Raw genomic sequence first — 27,073 nt, forward strand, 5'->3', positions numbered from 1 at the left:
CCTCAACATTCCCCATAGAGATGCACTGATTAAATGCATCTCTATGAGGAGATAGGGGTGTTGCCTCATATGCACAATAGCCTCCGCATGCTTTCTCCTTGATTCAGATCATCAAGATTGATTATCACAGCCAGGCCGGGCCAACAGTGACGTGGGAGAAAAGGAGAGTAAAATCACCAATATAGTGTCAGGAAAACATGTTCATCTTCCTGATATTGTTCCTTTAAAGGGACACTATAGTCAACAGAACAACTATAGCTTACTGTAGCAGTGGCGGATCCAGGGGGGGGGGCAACGGGGCAATTGCCCCCCCCGAGATTCTCCCCTGCCGGCTAATGCAGGGCTGACATTGCCCAAGTGCCAGCCCTGCATTATGCCTGCAGACCGGGGAGGGAGATCAGTGATCTCCCTCCCCGGTCTGCAGGCACATTACTGACAGCCGACCGGCAGGGGAGGGAGAGAGGACCCGGGAGCTGTTACCAGCAGCTCCTCCGGGTCCTCCTCTCGCGAGATTTGGAGCGTTGCCGCGGTTACCACGGCAACGCTCCAAATCTCGCGAGAGTGAACTCTAGCCCTGGAGCGAGGGCTAGAGTTCACTCCTACCACTGGGACCACCAGGGAATCCCCACTGGGACCACCAGGGAAAGAAAGATGTCCCCCCTCCTCCCAGTAAAGGTAAGAAGGGAGGGGGGACATAAATTATATATTAATTTTAATTAAATGTTAAAAAAAAAAAACACACACATTAAAAAAAAAAAGCCCCCCCCCCCCATCCTTCTTCTACACACACATTGCCCCTGCCCCCCATACACACACACACACACATACACACACATTGCCCCTGCCCCCCATACACACACACACACACACACACATTGCCCCTGCCCCCCATACACACACACACACACTCATTGCTCCTGCCCCCCATACACACACACACACATTGCCCCTGCCCCCCATACACACACACACATTGCCCCTGCCCCCATACACACACACATTGCCCCTGCCCCCCACACACACACACATTACCCCTGCCCCCATACACACACACACATTGCCCCTGCCCCCCATACACACACACATTGCCCCTGCCCCCGATATACACACACACATTGCCCCTGCCCCGATATACACACACATTGCCCCTGCCCCCCATACACACACATTGCCCCTGCCCCCATACACACACATTGCCCCTGCCCCCCATTCACACACACACACACACACATTGCCCCTGCCCCCCATATACACACACATTGCCCCTGCCCCCCATATACACTCACATTGCCCCTGCCCCCCATATACACACACATTGCCCCTGCCCCCCATATACACTCACATTGCCCCTGCCCCCCATACACACACACATTGCCCCTGCCCCCCATACACACACATGCACACACATTGCCCCTGCCCCCCATACACACACACACACACACACATTGCCCCTGCCCCCATACACACACACACACACATTGCCCCTGCCCCATACACACACACACACACACACATTGCCTCTGCCCCCATACACACACACACACATTGCCCCTGCCCCCATACACACACACACATTGCCCCTGCCCCCATACACACACACACATTGCCCCTGCCCCCATACACACACACACATTGCCCCTGCCCCCCATACACACACACATTGCCCCTGCCCCCCATACACACACATTACCCCTGCCCCCCATACACACACACATTACCCCTGCCCCCCATACACACACACACACATAGCCCCTGCCCCCCATACACACACACACATTGCCCCTGCCCCCATACACACACACATTGCCCCTGCCCCCCATACACACACACATTGCCCCTGCCCCCCATACACACACACATTGCCCCTGCCCCCCATACACACACATTGCCCCTGCCCCCCATACACACACACACATTGCCCCTGCCCCCCATATACACACACATTGCCCCTGCCCCCCATATACACACACATTGCCCCTGCCCCATACACACACACACACATTGCCCCTGCCCCATACACACACACACACACACACATTGCCCCTGCCCCCATACACACACACACACATTGCCCCTGCCCCCCAGGTATAAACCCCCTCTTCAACTGTTGATGCAATTTAAAAATCCCAATTGGCTCCTTCACCGATTTCTCTGAAAAGCTGCAACCAACAAGTTATAATACAATTATATACAGCAATGAATAGATCTTACAAAGGGTTATGTGGCTGTCAGTAACCCCCGTGAGCAGAATGTATCATTATCAGAATCTCTCACCTGGTTCCATTCTGTACAGTTTACACCTTTAGTTTGGAATTTGGAATCTCCTCTGTTCCATTCAATGCCTCTGACTGTGTATTGTCGTGTAATCAGGGTGACTCCATTATCTACAGTTCCGTGCAGACAGAAACAAACCACGTAACTCACTGAACGCGCTGGATGCCACGTCGAGTCTCCGTGGATTGATGAACAAATACAGCAATTCCTTCTACATTAACCAACAGAGGAAGGATGAAAATTCCCATCCAAAGGACGTCTGTCTCACCTTCCTCCAAGAACCCTACCTGAGCTATGATCCACTATATAGTACCACCATATTCTGGAGTGCTGTACAAATGGGGAGGTGAGAAGGAAGACAGATTACTAATGTTTACAAGTTACTCGAGAGCCTACCACCTTAAGAAGCAGTGTCTGTCAGTCCATGCCCTGTGCATTACATCAAATAACACAACACATTATTCTTAGGCTGTATATAGAATTTTATTGGTTTTCAAACATCTCTCACCTCGTCAGAATTTCATATATATACAAAAATACCAAAAAAGTACATTTTTATAGTTACAAAAAATATTTATTTATTTATTTTTGTGGTTATTTGATGCCTGGATTTCCTCAAACGATAAAATATTTTTGAGGGTTCAGTAACTACACTGAAGCACAGACCTGAATTCATTTCAACAGCGTAGAAAGGAATGGTGTGTGTAAATCAGTTTAAATGGCTGATCCAAGGACCATGACCACTGCAGTGATCTGGGCTTGCTAATGTCAGTTCTGTGCAGATTTCTATGCACAGAATGTCATATATTGGTGGAGAGCGATCAACTGATGTTCTCAGCCAATGAATGGCCAACAAAATAGACATTCAGCGTCTGCAGCTCTGTGAAAGCCGGATGTTGTATGGCAACTAGAGAGGACCCACACCTGACGGGGTCTCAGGTAAGAGAGTAAACTGCTTTATAATGGTTTGCCCCATTGCAGTAAAAGACTACATGGTACTACCACCACCATAACCACTACAGCAAGCTATGGTTATAATGGCAGGAGAAACCGTTTAAGGGCTGTGGAGATCGGACAAGAGCATTAACCACGAATGCCCAGCTACAAAAAGCTTCTACTATGAATGGGAAATAATGTGGACTGGGGTGAAAGCGACTACCTGATTATAAATATATTAACTCATCAAAACAAATGGGATCTCTCGTCCTTTGCCCCTGTAATAAAAAAGCCGATTCAACACTCAACCACTAGATGGCAGAACATCACGTAAAACCTATTGGTCTCTATTCTCCAAGGTGGGAATTGACCAGGGAACGGTGAATTTTGGGATGTAATGGCTGAGCTGACAGTACAGCAGACTTGGAGATATTGTCCATTTTTCGGTCAATTCTGAAATCTGTTTTATTGAATTGTTGTCGTCGTCGTCCCCACGGGTATTTCAGAGACATTATCTGTGTTTGAATTCTTAATGAATGTGATATGCTGGCACATTCTACCTTTCCTGTGCCCGGTCAATGCATCCATACAGTGAAATCGCTACACATAAGCAGTGTCCATTGGATTGTAAGGATTGGAATTAAGAATGATGCATTTCTTGCACGAGTCAATAAACTACTTCATGCAAACGATTTAGTTGGAGTCTGGTCTCTGAACGTGTGAGAGTGAACTAAATAAAGTCAGGGTGCACACTTGCCCTCCGTGTCCCAAACCTCTAGGTAAATGTTGATTCAGGAGGAGGGTTCCTGTAATGTTCTCCTTAATTCTCATTTCTCCGGTTTCTTCCGCTGAGACACGACCAACGACACATTCTGCAGGTGGGAATTGAAACAATCTGCCTTTTCCTCATTGCTTTTCTTACAGCATTTCTGAGCGTCATTCCACACGGCTTTCTTGGAGCTGCAGATAGTCTCTATAAACTTCTCTTTCTACGAGAAAAAAAATAAATAAAAAATATTTTACTCTTATAAATCCTACAGGAATATGGGCAATCTATGTCTTAGCTCAGCACCGTTAAATGGACACTGTAGGCACCCAGACCACTACAAGCTCATTGACGTGGTCTGGGTGCTGTGTACAAAATTAAATGGAGCGTATCATGAAAGTCGTAGGAAATGTTCATTGTTTTATTTAGTGGTGTATAGTAAGAGAAATGGCGGTTTTCGTTTAATGGCAAAACAATATATTTTTAAAATTCATTATTTTTGTCACACTGTATGTGTGATACGCAGTATATGTCGACACGAGAACAATAGCGCAGTGATATGTCCCAGAAGAGCGATAGAGCATCAAGTGAAACCGTACATGCAGCATGAATTGTATAAAATAATTACATTATGGAAGGCATTGGCGGTAATCATCTAGTGAGCCCTACGTGGACGCTCACCACTCACTCACCTGCTCACTGGCGCACTGCAGCAAGGCATCGTGGGGCAAATTACAGCAGGTCCCTCTCAGGCTCAGCGCTAGCTGCAGAATCTTCTTTCTGAATGAGAGAATAACAGGTAAGAACGGATTTTCCTCCCGGTAAGATTTAAAAAACAAACAAAAAAAAACCCAACCACAACATAGAACAGTCGAATGACAGTGTCTGTTTTCACAAATAACTTAATGAAGTGATTTTGGTATATAGACCAGGCCCCTGCAGGGTTAAAACACTTTGCTTATGCACTCCTAGACACCCCTCCTCATTCCGAGCTGGCTAATAACCCGCTATTGGCACAATGTGCTTCATCTCTGTATCTACAAAGTTTCAAACTGGAACACATCACATGCAGGCTCCAAACACCACAACCACTTTAAATCATTGAACACACCAAGAAATACGGAATCTGTTGTCGCTATATAAATGCCAATAGTAATAATAAAAATAACCACTGCCTGGAGTCTGCCAGTTACTGATCCTCTCCTCCACTACCAATAATGGAGAGCTCTCCTGAGTTATGCCCTGCAGTGCGGGGATTAACCTGTTGTTGGACACTGTCACTCTCAGCCAATGAACTCAGCCCTGCACTGCAGTTCCTACTTAGAAAATTCTGGCTCTCTGGCATTGGTGGTGAAAGCGTGGAACGTCTCTTGGCATACCACAGGTAAGAAGTCAAAAACTGACTCCTTATAATGAATGGTGGTTATTGTAGTGATTGATTGTTCTTTTAACCAGCCACGGGCTAACTTGCCACAATTAGCTTTTCAAGTTAACTCACGGCTTCATAAATAATCCTATACATTCTCAGTACTACTGGAGAAATTAAGGAAAAAGCAAGATTAAATGGAACGGATTCCAACATATTGAATAAATCTGCCTCCCAGCAGGGGTGGTACTTACTGTTTAGTAAGGAGTTTGTGGCCTCCGCAGAGCTTTTGCAGGCTGTCTACAGTCACGTTACCGAGATCCACGCTCTCCACTTCCCGGTCGTACTTGGGGTAAGGGGCTTGGCTTGCGAAGCAGGTGTACATAGCGGCTCGGTCCTGCTTCACGCAGCATTCGTTTTGTCTGGTTTTAACAGTCCGCTCCTCTGAGCAGAACTTCTGCAGAACTTTCTGCCACTGTGGGTTATAAAATCGAAGACCCAGACTCAGGGTTAGTAACGTGCAGGGAATTCGGACAGCTCTATCACCATGTGTAAAGACTAGAAATAAAGGGTCCAAAGATTCTAAACAGAGAGGGATATTACAGATCTATAGATTTAAACGGATATATCCCGTTTTGGCTTTCTATTTCCCACCACTATCTGTTCAGCATCACTGCTATCTGTATACAGGAAGTAAAACAGAAAATGTCTTGAAGGGATGGGTAACCTTCGGCATTCGAGACATTGTGGACTTCATCTCCCCTGATGCTTTGCCAGCATTATGGCTGAATGGTGAATGAGTGGTGAATGCTGCCGACTGCTACTTCAAATTGAGCCAGTTCTCCACGGATCACACAAATAGCAAGCCACATGTCAGGTGGTCATGCCTCTAGTTTAAGAATTGGTAGGTCACCAGCAAACATCAAGTAAAAAAACTTGAATATCTCATTCCGCTTGTGCATGCAGTTATCCCACCCCAAATTATTCCCTATTCCCACAATTCATAGTGTGCGGGTTTACTCTGGGAGTAGTAGAATGTAGCGTTATTGACGCCCAGGAATGACTATGAAATGCTAACGTTGCAACTTATATAGCAATTCTGGTGAAGTAGTGGAATGTTCTGTGAAGTGACAGTATATAGTTTCTCACATTAGAGGCAGAATGTTACCCAGTAACCGTTACACACTCACCGCAGTGTGAGCACAGGTCACATTTTCATCCTTGCAGCATTTCTTGAATTCACGTTCCAGGTGATTGAGGGATTGTGCCTGGCGTTTGTAAGAGCCAAATGAACTTTGTGGCAGCTGGTTCTTGGTGTAAATGGGTCGGAACTTCCTCAGATTGCAGATATTCTGGATGGTGCTTGATTTGGGTTCTCCTGGTGGGAATGACAGGACAGGCAGACCATCACTACCGCGTTTCTGGCATTTTGGTGAGTTAGGAGGGCACGGTTTTAAGCTTCTAGGACTTCCCACTGCAGGCAGGTCGGCGCTTCCGATTTCTGGAACCAGAACTTGCATGGACTGAAAGATGTACTTTGGGTTAGGAGCATCAGAACTGAAGCAAATTTCTCTTTCGGAGCCACGTTTCTTGCAGCAATGATAAGGTCTGGTCTTTACGCTGAACTCTTCCTGACAAAATGCTTCCAGGGTACTCTTCCACTAGACAGGGGAAACGTAAATCATCAGAGATGTAGTGCTCAGAGGTAAATCCTGACCAAATACATGTGGCATATTTTACTCTCTAGATATCTATAAACAACTCCAAAAGGTCTGTTCAAAGGAGGAGTTTGAGTATAACCAGTTGATTATTCTCGGCCCAGATAACGCAGAATATGAAACACTCCATGCAGCCAGCATCACTCTCATTCATGTCCATTCAGCTTTTATGAAGCTCTGGGTAAGTTACAGATACAAAAAAGACGATGAGGTTTAAAAAGTAAGAGTATAAAATGGTCTGCGTCCAAGCTATTATGAGAGTGTTTTTATAATTTATTGTATCACCATGGCTGCCATGAGAAATTGCAGAGCCTCCTGACACGGCAGTTACACACTCCCAGACATACACACACTGATCACGTTCTCAACTACAAGTACGCATTCACACACATAGGTACACGGCTACACACTGCCCTGCTAGAAACGCACAGATACCCATTGGTATACACATTGCCAGGCATTGATACGCACACTGATTTATATATATATTTATTTAAGCCACCCATCTGTTTGTGAACCTTTTGAGTACAGGAAAGTGGCTTCTCACTATCTCTCCCCAGCTGGGCTAAGAGCATTAAATGGACCCAAGATAGACCTGGCACTCAACTACACTCTTAACTGTGTATTGGATGTGCTACTTACCACACTTTCAGCGCAGGTCAATCTATCAGACTGCTGACAGCATTTGGTGTAGCCTTCTTCTAGATCAGTGATTGCATATCCTTGCCGGCTGAGATGGGCAAATCCGGTCTGAGGAAGGTTATGGCTCCCATACACTGGTTTTTGGCGGCTTACATCACAGATATTCCCAATATTACCACGGTATGGACGTCCAGGAGGGAAATCAGCCAGGTTGTTTGATGAAGTTTGAACAGAGCAGGGTCTGTCACCACATTGCGAAACTGGTCTCCTACCTCGTGGAGTCAGGACAGGTTCCCCACGGATGAGAAAAGGCTCAACTGTTAAACAATAACATAACAAAATAATTTATCCTTAACACATGAATGCAGAAACTCATGCAAAAAAAAACAAATCCCCCTACTGGCAGCCTTGGAGTACTGCAGGACACATGTAATGGGACAGTTCTCGTTTATCACGAATATTTGGCCTTAGCTCCACCAGAAGCAGGTCATTGTGAGAGATTTCAATAGGACCTTTGTGATTTATCATCAGTCCTACTAAAAAACATGTATGTGCTAGCAAATGCTTACTGCTACTAGAAAGCTTTATAAAACAAACCCTCACAATTCACAGCTAACAAATACTCTGACCACAGTTTAACTATGACTTCGACACTCTTTCTGGTCATTTGATTAGAAAATTAGTAATAAAAGGCAATGGATGTGAATAATTACTAGGAAACTGCAGCAAATTTCTGCTTTTTATTGAGAATCAGGATGTGAAAAATCTGTCCTAACTTCACAATGTACTCTCGATTGCGTCTAATAACTGAACAGAAAGGGGGACATCATATATGTCTAAGGAGCTGGCTGGGCATATGTGGCAGTTACTGTTAGGCATAGGTTTCAAACAAACAAAACAAAACAAAAATAAAATATAAAACTAGATAAGTAAAGCATTAAAAGGTCTATATTAGATTCTTACTAGTATTACCCTAAGGGTGCGTGAGAGGTATCAGAGTGATGTTGGGTCGTTAGGTCTATTCTGTCCCTGTAGGGAATTACCTCCCTCCCATTACCATTAGTAAGCATCCGTCTTTGCATTATTACCGGGGTCAGAAGGGGGGCGGGGGGTTCACATAATACAAATTATGCCCAGACATCTGGCTTCCTAGGGGCAAGCGTGGCAGAGTGATAAACTCTGTTACTTATAATGGCTGAATAGGGCTCAGAAAAGTAAAAGAAAAATAGCAAAATATTAACAGAAAAACGACGGAAAAATAAACGTCATAGGAACAGATAAAAAGTCAAAACTGGAGCTGAAGCTCATTAGCCATGGTGATCTCCAGTGGTGGAGATGGATGTAAGCTGGCGGTCATTGAGGTGTAGGGAAGGTTACTTGCCAGCGCATAGCCTACTGGTTACTCTCGCTGGTGCCGGCGCAGAGCTGTGCAGGGAGTGAACTCTTCAATATTTGAGGGGGCCGGGTGTGGCAGTCCCGGTCCAGCCGCACTTTGTGGCTCTCTAAGGCCCAGCTTGTTTAGATGGGATTCCAGTTCCGCGTAGCTCCGTGCTCGGTAGGTGGTTCCCATGTGGGTTAAAGACAGTGGTGTATCCTGGTTTTGTGCTGCCCTAGGCAGGACAAAACTCAGGCGCCCCCCCCCGCGCGCCGCCCCCACCCAACCTTTACCCCGCCCCACATTTTAAATACACACACACACACATTCACTGACAGATACGCATACACTAGCTAACAGAAACACACACACACTCAGTAACAGACACACTCACACTCAGTAACAGACACATTCACACTCAGTAACAGACACACACACTCAGTAACAGACAAACACACTCACTAACAGACAAACACACTCACTAACAGACAAACACACTCACTCACTAACAGACACACACTCACTAACAGATGCACACACACACTCACTAACAGACACACACACTCACTAACAGACACACACACTCACACTCACTAACAGACACACACACTCACTAACAGACACACACTCACCAACAGATGCACACTCACACTCACTAACAGACACACACACTCACACTCACTAACAGACACACAGACTCACACTCACTAACAGACACACACACTCACTAACAGACACACACACTCACTAACAGACAAACACACTCACAGACACACTCACACTCACAGACACACTCACACTCACAGACACACTCACACTCACAGGCAAACACACACACGAACAGGCAAACACACTCACAGGCAGACACACTCACAGGCAGACACACACACACGAACAGACACACACACACGAACAGACACACACACACGAACAGACACACACACACGAACAGACACACACACATGAACAGACACACACGGACACACACTAACAGACACACACTAACAGACACACACTAACAGACACACACACACACTCACTAACAGACACACACACTCACTAACAGACACACACTCACTAACAGATGCACACACACACTCACTAACAGACACACACACTCACACTCACTAACAGACACACACACTCACTAACAGACACACACACTCACTAACAGACACACACACTCACTAACAGACACACACACTCACTAACAGACACACACACTCACTAACAGACAAACACACTCACTAACAGACAAACACACTCACAGACACACTCACACTCACAGGCAAACACACACACGAACAGACACTCACACTCACAGGCAAACACACACACGAACAGACACACACACGAACAGGCAAACACACTCACAGGCAGACACACTCACAGGCAGACACACACACGAACAGACACACACACACGAACAGACACACACACATGAACAGACACACACGGACACACACACGGACACACACTAACAGACACACACTAACAGACACAGACACACACTAACAGACACACACTAACAGACACAGACACACACTAACAGACACACACTAACAGACACAGACACACACTAACAGACACACACTAACAGACACACACACACACTCACTAACAGACACACACACACACTCACTAACAGACACACACTCACTAACAGATGCACACACACACTCACTAACAGACACACACTCACTAACAGATACACACACACTCACACTCACTAACAGACACACACACTCACACTCACTAACAGACACACACACTCACTAACAGACACACACTCACCAACAGATGCACACTCACACTCACTAACAGACACACACACTCACACTCACTAACAGACACACACACTCACTAACAGACACACACACTCACTAACAGACAAACACACTCACAGACACACTCACACTCACAGACACACTCACACTCACAGGCAAACACACACACGAACAGGCAAACACACTCACAGGCAAACACACTCACAGGCAGACACACTCACAGGCAGACACACTCACAGGCAGACACACACACACACGAACAGACACACACACACGAACAGACACACACACACGAACAGACACACACACACGAACAGACACACACACACGAACAGACACACACGGACACACACACGGACACACACTAACAGACACACACTAACAGACACAGACACACACTAACAGACACACACACACACTCACTAACAGACACACACACTCACTAACAGACACACACTCACTAACAGATGCACACACACACTCACTAACAGACACACACACTCACACTCACTAACAGACACACACACTCACTAACAGACACACACACTCACTAACAGACACACACACTCACTAACAGATGCACACTCACACTCACTAACAGACACACACACTCACACTCACTAACAGACACACAGACTCACACTCACTAACAGACACACACACTCACACTCACTCACTCACATTAACACTTTTTTTTTTTACTTTAACCCCCCCAGCCTCCTTACATTTGGGAATGCTGGGGGGGGGGGGTCATCTCCCTGGTGGTCCAGTGGCTGCTGGGCGGTCGGGCGGCGCTGGTGGGCAGGCGGCGAGGGAGCACTTCCTCTGAGCTGTCTGCTCAGCTCCCTCGCGCGCAGCACAGTGAGGCTGGGAGGCGGAGCCGGAATATGACGTCATATTCCGGCTCCCAGCCTCACTCTGCGGCGCGCGAGGGAGCTGAGCAGACAGCTCAGAGGAAGTGCTCCCTCGCCGCCTGCCCACCAGCGCCGCCCAGCAGCAGGTCTGTTAGCCGCAAGGCTAACAAGACATTTGCCTTGGGCATTTGGGGGCGGCTTTTTTTGCCGCCCCCTGGAAAATGCCGCCCAAGGCAAATGCCTTGTTTGCCTCGCGGCTAATATGCCCCTGGTTAAAGAGCTGCTTTGGTATCTCCCATCGGTACAAGATTTACTTTGATTGAATGACCTGTAGTATTGGTCGTAGTGACCTGCACCATTCGATCAGGGAACCGCGTCAGAGATGAGCCCTCAAAATGTACTGGGGTCTTCCCCCGGGCACCTGTGAGCAGAAGGGTCTTGTCAGAAAGCGATTGAAATCTGATTATAAGGTCTGCGTAAGCAGCTGTTGGTGCTGTGGGTGGTTTTGGCAGACGGAACATGCCATCCAACTTGACCTCTTTGGCCTGCTGAGGCAGCAACAGCATGTTGAGCAGGCTTCAGACATATTTGTGGTAAGTTAGAGAGACCTATCAAGTCCAGGACTCCACAGAGTTTAAGGTTATCGCGCCGTTTTTCGTCCTCTATTGCGTCCACCCGGTCATTGGTGGTCATTTGTAACTTTTGGATGTCAGCGATTTTGTTTTCCACTGAGGTTAGTCTGGTGCCTTGGGTGCTTGAGGAGGCCTCCAGAAGAGTGATCCGAGAGGTTGCGCTTTCAATGGCAGTTCTAAAGTAGGCCATGTCTGCCACGATATTGGCTGTGAGCTCAGTAAGCATGTCTTTCAGCTGGACAGCCGTGGAAGGTTCGGCAGAGTTAAATTGCCTACCAGTAGATCTCGTTGGTGGGTTGAGAGGTGTCCCTTTTCCTGAGTCGAATGGGATATCCTCCAAGGAGTATGCAGTCTAATCTTCTTCCAGCACCATCTTGCCCCATGGGGCTCTGGGATCCCCGCAGGAGTTCGACGATATCTCGGCTTGTCGGGACCTTATCAGCCTTTGTTTTTCCTGCCCATTCCTCCTTCCCACAATCAGTGTTGGGTAGTTTGCTCAAGTAGGTGCCCGTTTTCACAGGTACATTTGTTATCTGAGTGAGCCAGACTCGGAACTCAGGGAAACGTGAGCCATCTGTTACACAGTTGGCTTCGCACCCCGTGTGCTAGAACCAGAACATTTTAAAAGCTGAAGAGTCACATTTTACAGATCTACAAAAAAAAACTTAAAGATGGCTTTGTATCGAAATACAGTAAAACCACATGTAAACTCTGTTAGAAGACTAGACATCTCAGTCTTACTTGTAAATAAGATATAAACCATTTTAAGCACCAAGACTGCACAGAAACACTACAAGAAGCTACACCAGATTTTCTAGGTGGGATTTGCTCCTCCACCCCCATCCTCCCAGCTTCCAACACCCATGGAGGTGAAACAATCCCCTGCAATGTAATATGTAACATTCTGGTTGATTTCAACTAGTTTGTTTGGTTAAAACTTTGCACTGACTGATTTAAATCTTTCAATAAAGGCTTCCCAGGGAAGCCAAGCGATCACTTGATGACATGCTCTATAAAAGGTGAGATACTAAATTTACCTTTGCAATATCCTTTTTCTTATTTGACATGTTACACTAGAAGCTGTCTCACCTTATTAGCTCTGAATTTTACACTACAATGGAGTGAATAGGTTTAGTATCACCACAGCACACCACCGAGTGAGCTGAGCCTGTCCAACTAAGGCTCCATATTATGTGAGTGTGCCTATTCTTACTCTATTATTGTTTTTCCACAGTGTTACTATATTTTATTATTTTCTTTCTTTTGAGCATATATATTGGAATACCCTCATTTGATAGAGGGGTAAGTGAACATTTGTCTGTTTGTGCTGACTGTAGTCTCCTTGTTGCTCAGTTGCAATTTGTTTGTTTTTTTTGCCTGTAATTTGTGTGTGATGTTCGCCATAGACTGAACCAGCTCATACATTATATCACAACTTAATATCCAAGCGATCACACATCCTCTTTGTATTTATTGTATTAGTTAGGAGTAATTACCTAGTTTCTGCTCAATAACTGGCATCTGAGGGATTATTTCCCTCTGATAAATCTCCCAATCGTCCACAGCCGGCAGTTCCGGAATTATCTCTGTCTGATAGACGTCCGGGATAATTTCTCTCTGATAGATGTCCGGGATTATTTCTCTCTGATACATGTCCCTTTGCTCTGCAACTGGAAGATCATGAGCTGAAAAGAACAGAGAATGTGGTGATACGGTTATGGGAAGAAATGTTTCTCTGACTCTAAATACAGGTGGCTTCATAAGGACCTCTTCATGCAAGTGATAACAGACTACATACTGATAAATCAACCCAGTCTTAAATGGAAAGTCCATTAAAGCACACATGTTAAATAAGAGTTAATAGTTCTCCTAGCTACGTACAGCCTAATGTTTAACCTAAATGGTCTTAATTCAGGTGTATAGCTATACGAGTTCTGGGAACCAAGTGTGGCCCAACCTGTGTTAATTAGATAAAACTTCTCATCATTTGAAAACCTACATACTGGTTGTTTGAAAACTGGCTCCCAAATGTAAACTTGGGTGTAAATTTTCAGAGGGACACTTCCCTGCAGGAACCAGGATGTGGGTTTACATTTGAGAGCCAGTTTTCAAACAGGCTCCTAAGAAGGTGAGCGATAATTTTGCTGTGCAATATATGTACTTACCTGATGATACAGTCTGCACCCAGATCATTGTGTCTTTGTTTCCACTTACATGTACTCACGAGTTGGAGAAATACTATGAATTTAAGACAACACCTAAAAAGGCCCTGAGGTCTTCAGTGTTTAGAGCCTAAATTAAGAAAAAGGCTCTAATAAATGTGAGTTTTTCTAACACTCACATATGTGTGCGTGTGTGTATGTATATATATATATATATATATATATATATATATATATATATCCAGTTTGTTTTTACAATATTACACAATTTGTATATATTTTGTTTTTTCTTACATGTCTATACCCCATATACACTAAGAGGTAAGTAAGAAATTTACTTTAAGTGCTGCACTTTGCACTTTGTTTGGGTGGTGGGGTTTGTTTTTATCCAGTTTCTGGTTCTGTGGATGTTGGGATATCCACAAAGTGTTACACAGCTGCTCATATTATATTCTTGTTTTCACTAAGCGCCTTGTTTGTTTATTGAATCAACTGTGTTAATTAGAGTTTGCCATATTATTACACAATAGCTCTTCTGCCTTTCAGTATACGGATTGGTTACAAAAATGTTCTTTTTCATATGGACTGGGGAGGGCGATGCTTTTATGTATGTTTCCGGCTCTGAAGAACATTTGACTGTAATCCAGGAATCTCAGACAGGTTTCACGTAACGGGTAAACGCATATGAAAGTAACGGAACTAGCTGAACAACAAATAAACACATAAATAACCAACAAAAGTTATTATATACCACAAAAAAAAAATGAATAAATTATAGGAAATAATGGTTAATCAGGAAGTAAACTTAAACCTGTGACACATTCTGTGTGGATCCACGCTGTGTATGGTGCTTAAACACTTTTACACAAGCCTACTGTTCAGCTACAAACATGTCCGAAACTATTTTGCTTTTCAAAAGGCACACCAGGGAGATCGGCACACACTGTGTGCACATTGACATCACCGCGGCACTGCGCAGGCAGTCTGTCTTAGCACTCATCCAATCAGAAAGCAGGAACACTTCCTCCACTATCATCATCTTATTGTAAAATTATAACAATACAATACAACACAGATCTGTGGGTGCTTTTGGGGGCATTATCCACCCCAGAAGACAACATCTAATTGTTTCAGAATAGGTTTTCTCTGTAATGGCATTAACGATTTTGAGACCTGAGCTGGGATTTACTAAAGGGCAAGCTACGGAGTTTCTCTAAACTTTTGTTCTCAAAGTTCTCATATTCATTGTTTTTGTTGCAATTGTAAACAATTCAGCCTAGAAAGTAAAAATTCCCGCACAGTGAGAACATGACGATATACTGTCTGTAGAAGAACATGGATTTAGGTCTGAGCTTTACAAACCTTGCTGAGAGTTCCCGTTTGTTTTCTCAAAGCCGTGGCCTTGGGGTTTAAAGTTTCAGTAAATGGGTGGGACGTGAGGGATTAAAATAAAACCCTTTGGTTCTGCTTTGAAGCTCTGTGCCATTATCCCAATATTTGTGTCTACCAGCGGCTTTCACAGCAATTTCATCAAAGGTCAGACGTACACAGAGCCAGAGACTCAAGATCACAGAGAAATACCGGCAAACGTTATATTCTGTTAACAATAATATCCTTAACTGATTGCACCAGGTGATAATTGTGTGATTTACACGGTTGAAATCCCTGTGCATGGGGGTAGGATTTAATAACATGGGTTTTAAAGTGAGCCGCATAAAAATGTCAGCATTGATTCCACGCAGGGATAACGGCGTACACTGCGCACAATGAATGTTTTAGCACGGCATATTAACAGAGTAACAGACTATAATCAATGCCAATCTGTGCCGGTGAAAGCTCTGGAAGTGGCCAAGTCCAGTTTAACTCACTTGCTGCCTAGTACTCTATCGTTTGATCACTTTGACAATCCTAACCGGCTCCAAGGTATCCCTGTGCCATATTACTATGGCAACATCAATAAATGTGTTACTCTATCCATGAACTTATTAACCACAAATAATATTCCGAAATCTGCAGCGTTGTGTAATAACCGCAAGTGATGACAAGAGGCATTGTGGTCAGTGTTATGAAATTCCTGCAAGTGAATCACACTATTTTACAGGACTCAGCATTCAGTGCAGGTAATGAATCACTCATCACAATATTGTGAAGGTCAGGTTAATTCTCCCCATTCCAAGCCCTTCATATGAAGAATATGTTAATGTATTTACCCCTAACCAGGGATAGAGAAACCCATTCTTTATTATGATTTGTCTGTGCAGCTAACAGAAATTTAAATGGACATAATTGGTACCAAAAAAACTTTAGCTTAATTAAACTTTTTTAGGTGTGTAAATCTTGCCTCTGCAGCCTCACTGCTCAATTCTCTGCCATTTAGCAGTAAAATCACTTTGTTTATGAACCATAGTCACACCTCCCTGCATGTGACTTACACAGCCTTCCATAAACACTTCCTGTAACAAGTCATCTAATATTTACACTTCCTTTATTGCACAGTCTGTTTAATTTAGAATTTCATATCTCCTGCATGTAACCGGCTTGTCAGACCCTGCAGCAGTCTCCTGTATGTAATTAAAGTACAAGTTACAGAGCAGGAGATACAAACTTTTTAAAGTAGCATCTAATTAAAAGTGAAACCAGTTTTTACATGCAGGCTGTGTCAGTCACAGCCAGGGGAGGTGTGGCTAGGGCTGCATAAACAGAAACAAAGTAATTTAACTCCTAAATGGCAGTGAATTGAGCGGTGAGACTTTAGGAGCATTAACTATATGCTAAAACGGCTTCATTAAGCTAAAGCTGTTTTGGTAACTATAGTGCCCCTTCACCAACATTGAAAGGAGGGAGCTGGGGGAGGGGAGAATTAACCATTTATTTTAGACTTCATATAAATGCTGTACACTCTCTAAAAAACATTATGTCAAGTACTCTCTTGTCCTGCAAATGATTAGCTCAGTTACTGTCAGTGGCGTACGTACCGCGGTCGCAGGGGTCGCAGCTGCGACCGGGCCCGGCACTCCAGGGGGCCCGGCCGCCCTGCGGACCCCCGCGACCGGGTAGCAGCTGCCACGCTTTGCGGCCCCGGCCCGTGCGGCAAACCGCCGGGGCCGCATGTTAAGGGGTTCATCGGGTGGCCCATGATGTCAGGGCCACCCGATGGACATGGATTGTAAGGGGGCCCGGTCTGCGCTGGGCACTTCAAGAGCGCGACCGGCCCCCTGTGATTACATCATCACGGCTGGGAGGAAGTGACCGCACGTCACTCCTCCCAGCATACTGAGAGCCCGCGCGGGAGGAAACCGAAAGGAGGAGGGAGTCAGAGTGGGAACTCTGACTCCCATCAGACTGAGCCACCACTGGACCCCAGGGAAAGTCACACATGGTAGGAAACATTTTGTGTATTTGTGTCTCTGTATGTCTTTGTGTCTGTGTGTATGTGTGTCTGTGTCTCTGTATGTGTGTGTGTCTGTGTCTCTGTATGTGTGTATGTCTGTGTCTCTGTATGTGTGTATGTGTGTATGTCTGTGTCTCTGTAGGTGTGTATGTCTGTGTCTCTGTAGGTGTGTATGTCTGTGTCTCTGTATGTGTGTATGTCTGTGTCTCTGTATGTGTGTATGTATGTGTGTATGTCTGTGTGTGTCTGTGTCTCTGTATGTATGTGTGTCTGTGTCTCTGTGTGTGTGTATCCGTATGTATGTCTGTGTGTGTGTATCCGTATGTATGTCTTTGTATGTGTGTGTCTGTCTGTGTCTCTGTGTGTATGTATGTCTGTGTCTTTGTCTGTGTGTGTATCTGTACGTATGTCTGTGTATGTATGTTTGTGTCTCTGTGTGTGTGTATGATTGTGTCTGTGTCTCTGTATGTGTGTATGTGTGTGTCTGTCTCTGTATGTGTGTATCTGTATGTATGTCTGTGTGTGTCTGTGTCTCTGTATGTGTGTGTGTGTCTCTGTATGTATGTGTCTGCGTGTGTGTCTCTGTATGTATGGGTCTGCATGTGTGTATGTATGTATGTCTCTGTGTGTATGTATGTCTGTGTCTTTGTCTGTGTGTGTATCTGTACGTATGTCTGTGTATGTATGTTTGTGTCTCTGTGTGTGTGTATGATTGTGTCTGTGTCTCTGTATGTGTGTATGTGTGTGTCTGTCTCTGTATGTGTGTATCTGTATGTATGTCTGTGTGTGTCTGTGTCTCTGTATGTGTGTGTGTGTCTCTGTATGTATGTGTCTGCGTGTGTGTCTCTGTATGTATGGGTCTGCATGTGTGTATGTATGTATGTGTCTGTCGGGGGTGTGTGTATGTGTTTGTGTCTGTATGTATGTGTCGGGGGGGGGCACAGTCAGGGGGGAGTGGGTCAGGGTAGGGGGGGCCCACGGATCAGTTTCGCACCGGGGCCCCATGGAGTGTGTGTACGCCACTGGTTACTGTCCATCCTTTATCGCAGTACAATATTTTCACATTATAATTTATTGATTGTGAATAAAAAATAGCACCAATTATTACTAAAGTCTAACTGAAAAACAGCGTGTATATTTACCGTATTTTTCCATGTACAAGAGTATGTTTTTTTCTAAATGTTTTAGTCTAAAATTGGGGGTCATCTTATACACTGAATGTCACTGCAGGGGTTAAATAAAAATAACACTTGTGCGCGTGGCCTCAGTTAAGATGGCGCCTGCCGCATTTCAGTGAGCCACGGCGCCATACCCGGTCTCCCTCCCGCCGATCCACTTCTGAATGCTGTGGCAAGGAGGACGAGGTCCCTATATACGTGGTAGCTGCAGCAGACATCACCACTTACCAACAACAGAGCTGCAGAGACATGCCACACCATAAAAGAAGCGGCCATATTAAGGTTTGCTCCACCTCAGGTAGGGCTTGCTTCCTGATTTATATTCATAGGGGGGAAATGGGGATCAGGGAGCAGAGGGAGTACTACTGTGATATCCCAGCATGCCCTCACACCACCTGCTGCATTGTGGGAGATGTAGTCTCCCAGCATGCCCTCACACCACCTGCTGCATTGTGGGAGATGTAGTCTCCCAGCATGCCCTCACACCACCTGCTGCATTGTGGGAGATGTAGTCTCCCAGCATGCCCTCACACCACCTGCTGTATTGTGGGAGCTGTAGTCTCCCAGCACGCCCTCACACAACCTACTGCATTGTGGGAGCTGTAGTCTCCCAGCACACCCTCACACCGCCTGCTGTATTGTGGGAGCTGTAGTCTCCCAGCATGCCGTCACACCACCTGTTGTATGGTGTTAGCTGTAGTCTCCCAGCACACCCTCACACTGCCTGCTGTATTGTGGGAGCTGTAGTCTCCCAGCACGCCCTCACACCACCTGCTGTATTGTGGGAGCTGCAGTCTCCCAGCATGCCCAGACACCACCTGCTGTATGGTGTTCGTTGTAGTCTCCCAGCATGCCCTCGCACCGCCTGCTGTATTGTGGGAACTGTAGTCTCCCAGCATGCCGTCACACCACCTGCAGTATGGTGTTAGCTGTAGTCTCCCAGCATGCCCTCACACCACCTGCTGTATGGTATTAGCTGTAGTCTCCCAGCATGCCCTCACACCACCTGCTACATTGTGGGAGCTGTACTCTCCCAGCATGCCCTCACACCATCTGCTACATTGTGGGAGCTGTAGTCTCCCAGCATGCCCTCACACCACCTGCTACATTGTGGGAGCTGTAGTCTCCCAGCATGCCCTCACACCACCTGCTACATTGTGGGAGCTGTAGTCTCCCAGCATGCCCTCACACCACCTGCTACATTGTGGGAGCTGTAGTCTCCCAGCATGCCCTCATTGCATCGCATGCCCTCACCTGCTACATTGTGGGAGCTGTAATCTCCCAGCATGCACTATAGAGCCTGCATGGGTCAGTGCGTGTGCGTCAGCGTCAGTCTGATTGAGTGGGTGGAGCAAATGGGGCGGCAAACATTTTTTTTGCCTAGGGTGGCAAAAATGCTTGCACCAGCCCTGTTAGATGTCACCTCTAAAATATCAAAGTTGTTGTCTATTTGATGTTTACAATATTTATTTCTTAATTTTGGGCCCAAAAAATAGGGGTCGTCTTATACATGGGTGCTTCTTATACGCAGACATTACATTCTACATTGTAAGATCCATGTTCCAGGCAGAGAGTTTAACACACTAGGGAACATTTAAGGTCAAGTCTAATAACTGTAAAACACCCCCGTCCCCTCCTACTTACAGCTTAAAGCCCCCGAGCCTGAATGGTTAAATAGGTTTTGTTTGTTTTTTAAATTCTTTATTTTGCAAAGACAGATATTGCGGTAGCCTGGGGTTATAGGTTTTGTTTTTTTATGGCTGGTAAGATTCACACATTCCCAGACTTTCACCCTGAAGCAATGAATTCATGTCTCCAACATTTTGCAGAATATGAATCTAAAAAACAAAATCCTTATTTGGAGGTAAAGCCTCAACTACAGGAGGCGAAGGCAGAATAAAGCCATTTGCTGGGGTCCCCTGCGGCAGCGATTAAACAGAGCGCCCTATTTAGGACCAGCGCTGAATTTCACATAATGCCCAGATGGAATGAATAGTGTGTGACAAGTGCCACGATTGCATTATCCCTACATATAGAATCTGCAAGTTCTACTAATCTTTTCCAGCTTTTGCCAGTGTGTCAGCATTTTATCCAATTCCAAATCTAAAAAATTCAAAAACACATGATTAAACTGTGTGAGAAACAATATTTACACTAACAGCTGTATACATTAACAATGTGTTACAACACCCGAGACCAGCAACAACTTAAAACAAAAAAACATAATCGACAAAATATAGTGCAAATATAATGCTAAAATATGCAAAGTTTCCTGCACGATAAAACAACAAAAAGGAACATAAAACATAGAGCCAGTATGTATGGTATAAAACATACCATGTTACACAGTTACACTCACTTTTAGCAGAGCACACCATCTTTAAAACATATATACACCATGTCAGACAGTTACCCTCACGTTTAGCGGAGCACACCATCTTTAAAACATATATACACCACGTCAGACAGTTACCCTCACTTTTAGCGGAGCACACCATCTTTAAAACCACGTCAGACAGTTACCCTCACTTTTAGCGGAGCACACCATCTTTAAAACATATATACACCACGTCAGACAGTTACCCTCAATTTTAGCGGAGCACACCATCTTTAAAACATATATACACCACGTCAGACAGTTACTCTCACTTTTAGCGGAGCACACCATCTTTAAAACATATATACACCATGTCAGACAGTTACCCTCACTTTTAGCGGAGCACACCATCTTTAAAACATATATACACAATGTCAGACAGTTACCCTCACTTTTAGCGGAGCACACCATCTTTAAAACATATATACACCATGTCAGACAGTTACCCTCACTTTTAGCAGAGCACACCATCTTTAAAACATATATACACCACGTCAGACAGTTACCCTCACTTTTAGCGGAGCACACCATCTTTAAAACATATATACATCACGTCAGACAGTTACCCTCACTTTTAGCGGAGCACACCATCTGGCTCGGGACTTTCAGCATAGTCAGGGAGATGGGTAATTGCCACCATACCACTTTTATTACACTTCCACGTGCCAAGGAGGACTTACAAGTGATGGAAGGAAAATACAGGGTGACAATAGTATAAACTTATTAACAAGCTTTCACTGCATCACAAAGTTTTGAATGTAAAGGACCTTACCAAATAGACATATCACAACAAATCGGTTGTGCTTTTGAGCTTGTTCAATGTGACTGAGTGTAAGGATCAGAGTGCAGCACACTCTCGCCTCCTCCCCTACCAGGTACTGGACAGACTGGCTAAGATGAAGCCAGGCTCCGTACCACTCTACAAACAGGATTTGTGTAATGTTTAAATAAACATCGGCCTGGATGGAATTACTGGTCTGATAACGTTTTATAAAGCATGGATAACTCAAACAGTTGGCAAAGGAAGAAGTGGAAAAATGTAACCCTTGCAGAGAATTTAACAGCAATGGAAAAAAAAATTGACCCCCCAAAAAGTCAGGTCAAAATCAGATGGGCCTCCAGCCACCATCATAGTTGATATGTACAATTTATTCATCAAACAGCAATTGCTTACTGAAGGACTATAATTTTGTATGGGACAGCACAACGTAGCAAATTAAAAGTTGCCAATTAGTTGTCCTGGCACAGTCTGGCATCGTATGCAAATTCCATATGTCCCAGAATTACTTGCGTGTGATAAAGCATGCTATGATGTTATTAGCCAAAGATGCTCGGAACATACATAGTTGTATTACCAGTCTCATCATAAAAAAAAAGGCTCAAACTTTTTAAGCAAACACAGACTGATTTTTAGCATTTGTTGATTATCACAATTTTTATAAAAAAGTGTCACTTTTTCACTGAAACAGCAGACGGAAGATGTCTGGCACGTGTTTTGCTTTTTCCGATCTGCAATAAAAACAACTTCAGGATATCCTCGGAGATTGCAAACAGATTTCAAATTCCTGACAGATAGATTTCAAATTCCTGACAGACTGCTTCTGAGAGATTTACTTTGAACCCGTCACCTTTCAGTAAAAATAAAGTAATGTTTACCCTACACATAGTAACAGGTAATCCCAGCCACCTCCCTCCCAATGTATTCCTCTAAGATTGATGTTTAATACAGCACGTATTCCTCTAGCAACTGTCTCTCACTAAATGCCACTAACATCTGGTATTAAACAGGTGGAGAGGTACCTTATACCCCTTAGAAGAAGCAAAGTGGGAGACTCGCTGAAGTAAAAAAGAAATGATTTAAAAAAAATTATAATTAAAGGAACATTAACACTTTATTTAATGTGTGCTGATAAAACCTTGGTACTAAACAAGCCGTTATCCCATGGATATCAGTAGAATGTATTTTATATATATATATATATATTTTCAACTAATTTTTAAACACATAAAAGGTTATTCCAACCAACATAAACAATGCAGCCTGCTGTAGTAGTGATCATGGTAGGAGTACTCTGCTGCCACTACCCGGTAATGGGGCACACTGTTTTACAATGGATTGCCGTCTTGCCTGGATACCCGCTGGGCGCCTGGTCTCCAGTCTAGCAGAACTGCAGAAGCCGGAGGCTGATCTTGCCGCACATTGTTGCAACCATCATGTGTAGGGTTTCATATCGCCGGCCACCAAAATCGATGAAGTGGTTATGGTGCCTGGCGTAACCCTTTAAGTGACAGTAAATTCTGCTTGCAAACAAACCATTACTACAGGTTGGTGTGGTCCCAGTGATCACAGACTATCATTGCTGTCCAAAGCAGAAAAGGATATTGTGGAAATAAAACCTCCTCTATTATCATGTTGGCCACTGATGGACAAGTTTTCGATGCTAGGATGCAAAATGGCTCAAAAATATTATGATAAAAACATTGGGATGGCACCAAAAATGTGTTGCTTAGGTCCTCTCCTTTAACTTGTGACGACGAGAATGTCTGGGTTTGTTCTGCTTACGATGTATTTACAACCAAGTGTCTGGTTAGTAAGCCAGAGGTCTACTGCCCAACATACCCCAGTTGTCATATTTAGAGGCCCTTGGCTCCCAAGTAGAAACAGCTGGGCCTCCTTGAAAACCGCTTTCTAGCCCAATGCCAGCGGAGACAAACAGGAAAGCAAGAGTCGTGGTCCTGAGCTGCCACCTCCCTGTACTCCTGTATCAGTGGCGCCAGAAACATGGCCGTCCTGCAACTGCTGTATTGAAATCAGTAACAATGTATAGAACTCATTATGTAGAGAATCCGTTAATATCATTCATAATATATCTTTCCTGACGAAGTATTTGTACATAACCTGCAGCGCTTTGAGCGACCAGCGACTATTAATTGGGGATTTTAATAAGTTATTATTAAACATACAAGCAGTTCCCAAAGATGCTCCCACTCCCAGCCATCACACTGGTACCGATGGGTATATGGCATTGGGTAACTCTCTGAACACTCACTGCACCATCAACCTCTTTATGAAGAATGCCAACTATGAGAAGCAGCCTATCCCCCTCCCTCCCCATGGGGCACCACACTGTAACAGAATAATGCCAAGACTGGCTTTTAAATGTTTTATTATAAAGAATTAATAGATACGGTATATATAGTGAGAGTATGGTCAAACGTAGACCACACAACCCAGGTGTCAGGATTTCAAAGCCTCATGGGAGCTGGGATGGGGTGTAATGTTTGGCTGTTCTTTACATGGTGGGAGGGGGGTATAAACAGTTTTATAGAAATCTGTAAAAATAAAAATACAAAAGCTATAATTCAAAGCCTCTATTTTCCCCACATCGCTGCAGTGTTAAACTGTAATAAATATCTCACTCCATCTGTCTGTACTGAACAAAACAAAACAAAAAAAATCTCCTCTGCTTAAATTCCAGCAGAATAGCATGGCTAGAAATATAATAGTAATTTGATGTGTTTGAAGCTCCAACATGTACTGTAGCGCTGTACAAGGATATAAACCCTGGCATGTAATCAGAGTGGTATATAATTCCTTTCTGATGTCATTTGGCACAATGCACGCCAAGTGACGACCTACGGAGGGGGTTTCCTATCCTGAAGGGATTACTCAGAATTAGAATACGGTCTGTCTCTTGACTTGATATTGTCAGCGTATTTCGTTTACGTTTTCCAGATGTGTCCAGCTCAGGGATTCTAGGCACACCTGCTCAGAGAACATTCAGCCTCGTCATTACCTCGGTAAACAGAAAATACCAGTCTGCCGAATACAGACCGAGAGACATGTGGAAACTGGAGTAAAAAATAGGTCAATATTCCTGGGAAGGCCTCTAACTGCTTTTATAGCGTTTTGCAAAGTGTGGGTTTAAGGAAAAATCCATTATTAGGAAACTAAGCGTTCAGATGTGGAGTCTGGAATTCCACGGAATTTAAAAAAAAAAGAAATAAATAGTTTCCAAGGATTAAAAATCAACAGCTAAAAACCTACACAACAAAACCAGAATATTTAACCGCATCAATCCCTTGAAACCGGCACAAAGTTAAGCAAGAGAAGGTAAATCATACGATGTAATGAAATATTCTGGCCATGCTGAGCGGAACACAATACAAAGGCTGGGAGAGATCCAGTAAAGGAGAAATGAGAGGATTGGTACAGTGTGTAAATAATCCAGAATGTAGACATCCCAGTCCTCGTTGATATTTAGTGAGAACACAACCCATTCAGTGTGAAACTAACCAATACTACCATGTCTGCTACCGGTTATCTAGTGGGTTATTGCCATAATCTGAAGGCCGAGAAGACACAGAAAGACTAAGAGCCGTCTGCAATAGACTAGACAGGTTTATCTTTTCAGGATTGCTTATGGCCTCCAAGAGTAACTTCGCTCTCTCTCAAACCTTCTTCTTGCTCTCTCCTAGAGGACCACACTCCTCTCTCACCTCCAGGTCTGCTACTTTCCCACCATGTCTATTTGCTGTCTCTCCCAATACCCGTCCTATTGTGTTTTTATACCCCCCTCCTCTAGACTGTAAGCTTGTTTGAGCAGGTCCTCAGCTACCTATTGTTCCTGTTACATTTTGTTATTGTCTCATTTGGTAAATTCCCCTCTTATTGTAAAGCGCTGCGGAATAAACTGGCGCTAAATAAATAATAACCAATAATAATAATAATAATAATAATAATAATAATCAAGAATGGTTCGAAATCCAACCCGGCATGGATATTGCCGTTATAGAAAGGAGCGCAGAGAATATCTACATGTCACCCTATATAGTACAATGAAAATAATGGATAAAATACGATGATTTATATTCATGCAATCAAGAAAATACAACGTATTACTTATTTTGGGGCGGGAGGAATAACATTTCAAAATTGTTAAAATATCTGTAGAGTCTGAAGAAGAAAAAACAACATCTTGAAGGAGATAGATCCACATCTGTATTGTTCTTACTGTACATAACCCTTTCCTCTGCTACAGGAAAAATATCCCGTCCCCAAACAAAAAAAACAAAAAACGAATTCTATCTTACCAGCTTCCTTTACTGCGCATGGAAACGCAAGACGGGAGTGTTTATCAAGCAGATCGGACTGAAAATGGCATTCATTTCAGCAGAAATTATTTTTGATCTCTGTTTAGCAAAGGACGGGAAGGAACGTGCTCTGGGAAGTGTTACAGTGTCAGTGCAGTGTGTTACTGTACAGGTTTCTCCCCATGTAGCCTATGGTCAGTAAATAAACAGTTTTGTTTATATGATCAAACATTTACAAACTGCGCTGCCTAAGGTTTGCGTTTCTGAAATATGTAACAAACCTGGTACCAAGAAGAGGATAATAAACATTACTATAAAAAAAATCTTACAAAACTGATTTTCTTAAACATGTTAATAACAAGGCTTACCTGCAAGCCCCGGGCACAGTAGGACTGACAGCTGGAGAGTTAGGGTCCACACCTGAAAGAGGTCCATGATGGAGGCTCAGTGAGATCAGGAGAGCAGTGATGTCCCAGTAAGTCTCCTAGCTGTCTGTGTACACTCAGTGGAATCCCCAGGAT

General features: G+C 44.3%; 1 protein-coding gene across 1 annotated transcript; it reads right to left on the minus strand.

Moving 5' to 3' along the window:
• Positions 1 to 2,746: 2,746 nt before the first annotated feature.
• LOC134582484 (extracellular matrix protein 1-like) lies at positions 2,747 to 27,073 on the minus strand. Its single transcript, XM_063439121.1, has 7 exons — positions 26,921 to 27,073; positions 13,847 to 14,035; positions 7,703 to 8,019; positions 6,533 to 7,003; positions 5,597 to 5,817; positions 4,669 to 4,756; positions 2,747 to 4,199 (listed from the first exon to the last, which is right to left on the minus strand). The coding sequence occupies exons 1-7, from the start codon at positions 26,985 to 26,987 to the stop codon at positions 4,038 to 4,040; spliced, it is 1,515 nt and encodes a 504-aa protein (XP_063295191.1). The 5' UTR covers positions 26,988 to 27,073; the 3' UTR covers positions 2,747 to 4,037.

Source organism: Pelobates fuscus, chromosome 13, assembly GCF_036172605.1.
Source record: "Pelobates fuscus isolate aPelFus1 chromosome 13, aPelFus1.pri, whole genome shotgun sequence".
Lineage (NCBI taxonomy): Eukaryota > Metazoa > Chordata > Amphibia > Anura > Pelobatidae > Pelobates > Pelobates fuscus.

What these genes read in the sequence shown, in the direction of transcription:
- LOC134582484 (XM_063439121.1), bottom strand. Translation starts at nt 26,987, where the DNA reads ATGGACCTCTTTCAGGTGTGGACCCTAACTCTCCAGCTGTCAGTCCTA. An exon ending in AGTTATTGAGCAGAAACTAG is followed by an intron (nt 8,020 to 13,846) that starts GTAATTACTCCT and finishes ATTGTTTAACAG; the next exon opens with TTGAGCCTTTTCTCATCCGT. An exon ending in CACAAACTCCTTACTAAACA is followed by an intron (nt 4,757 to 5,596) that starts GTAAGTACCACC and finishes TCTCTCATTCAG; the next exon opens with AAAGAAGATTCTGCAGCTAG.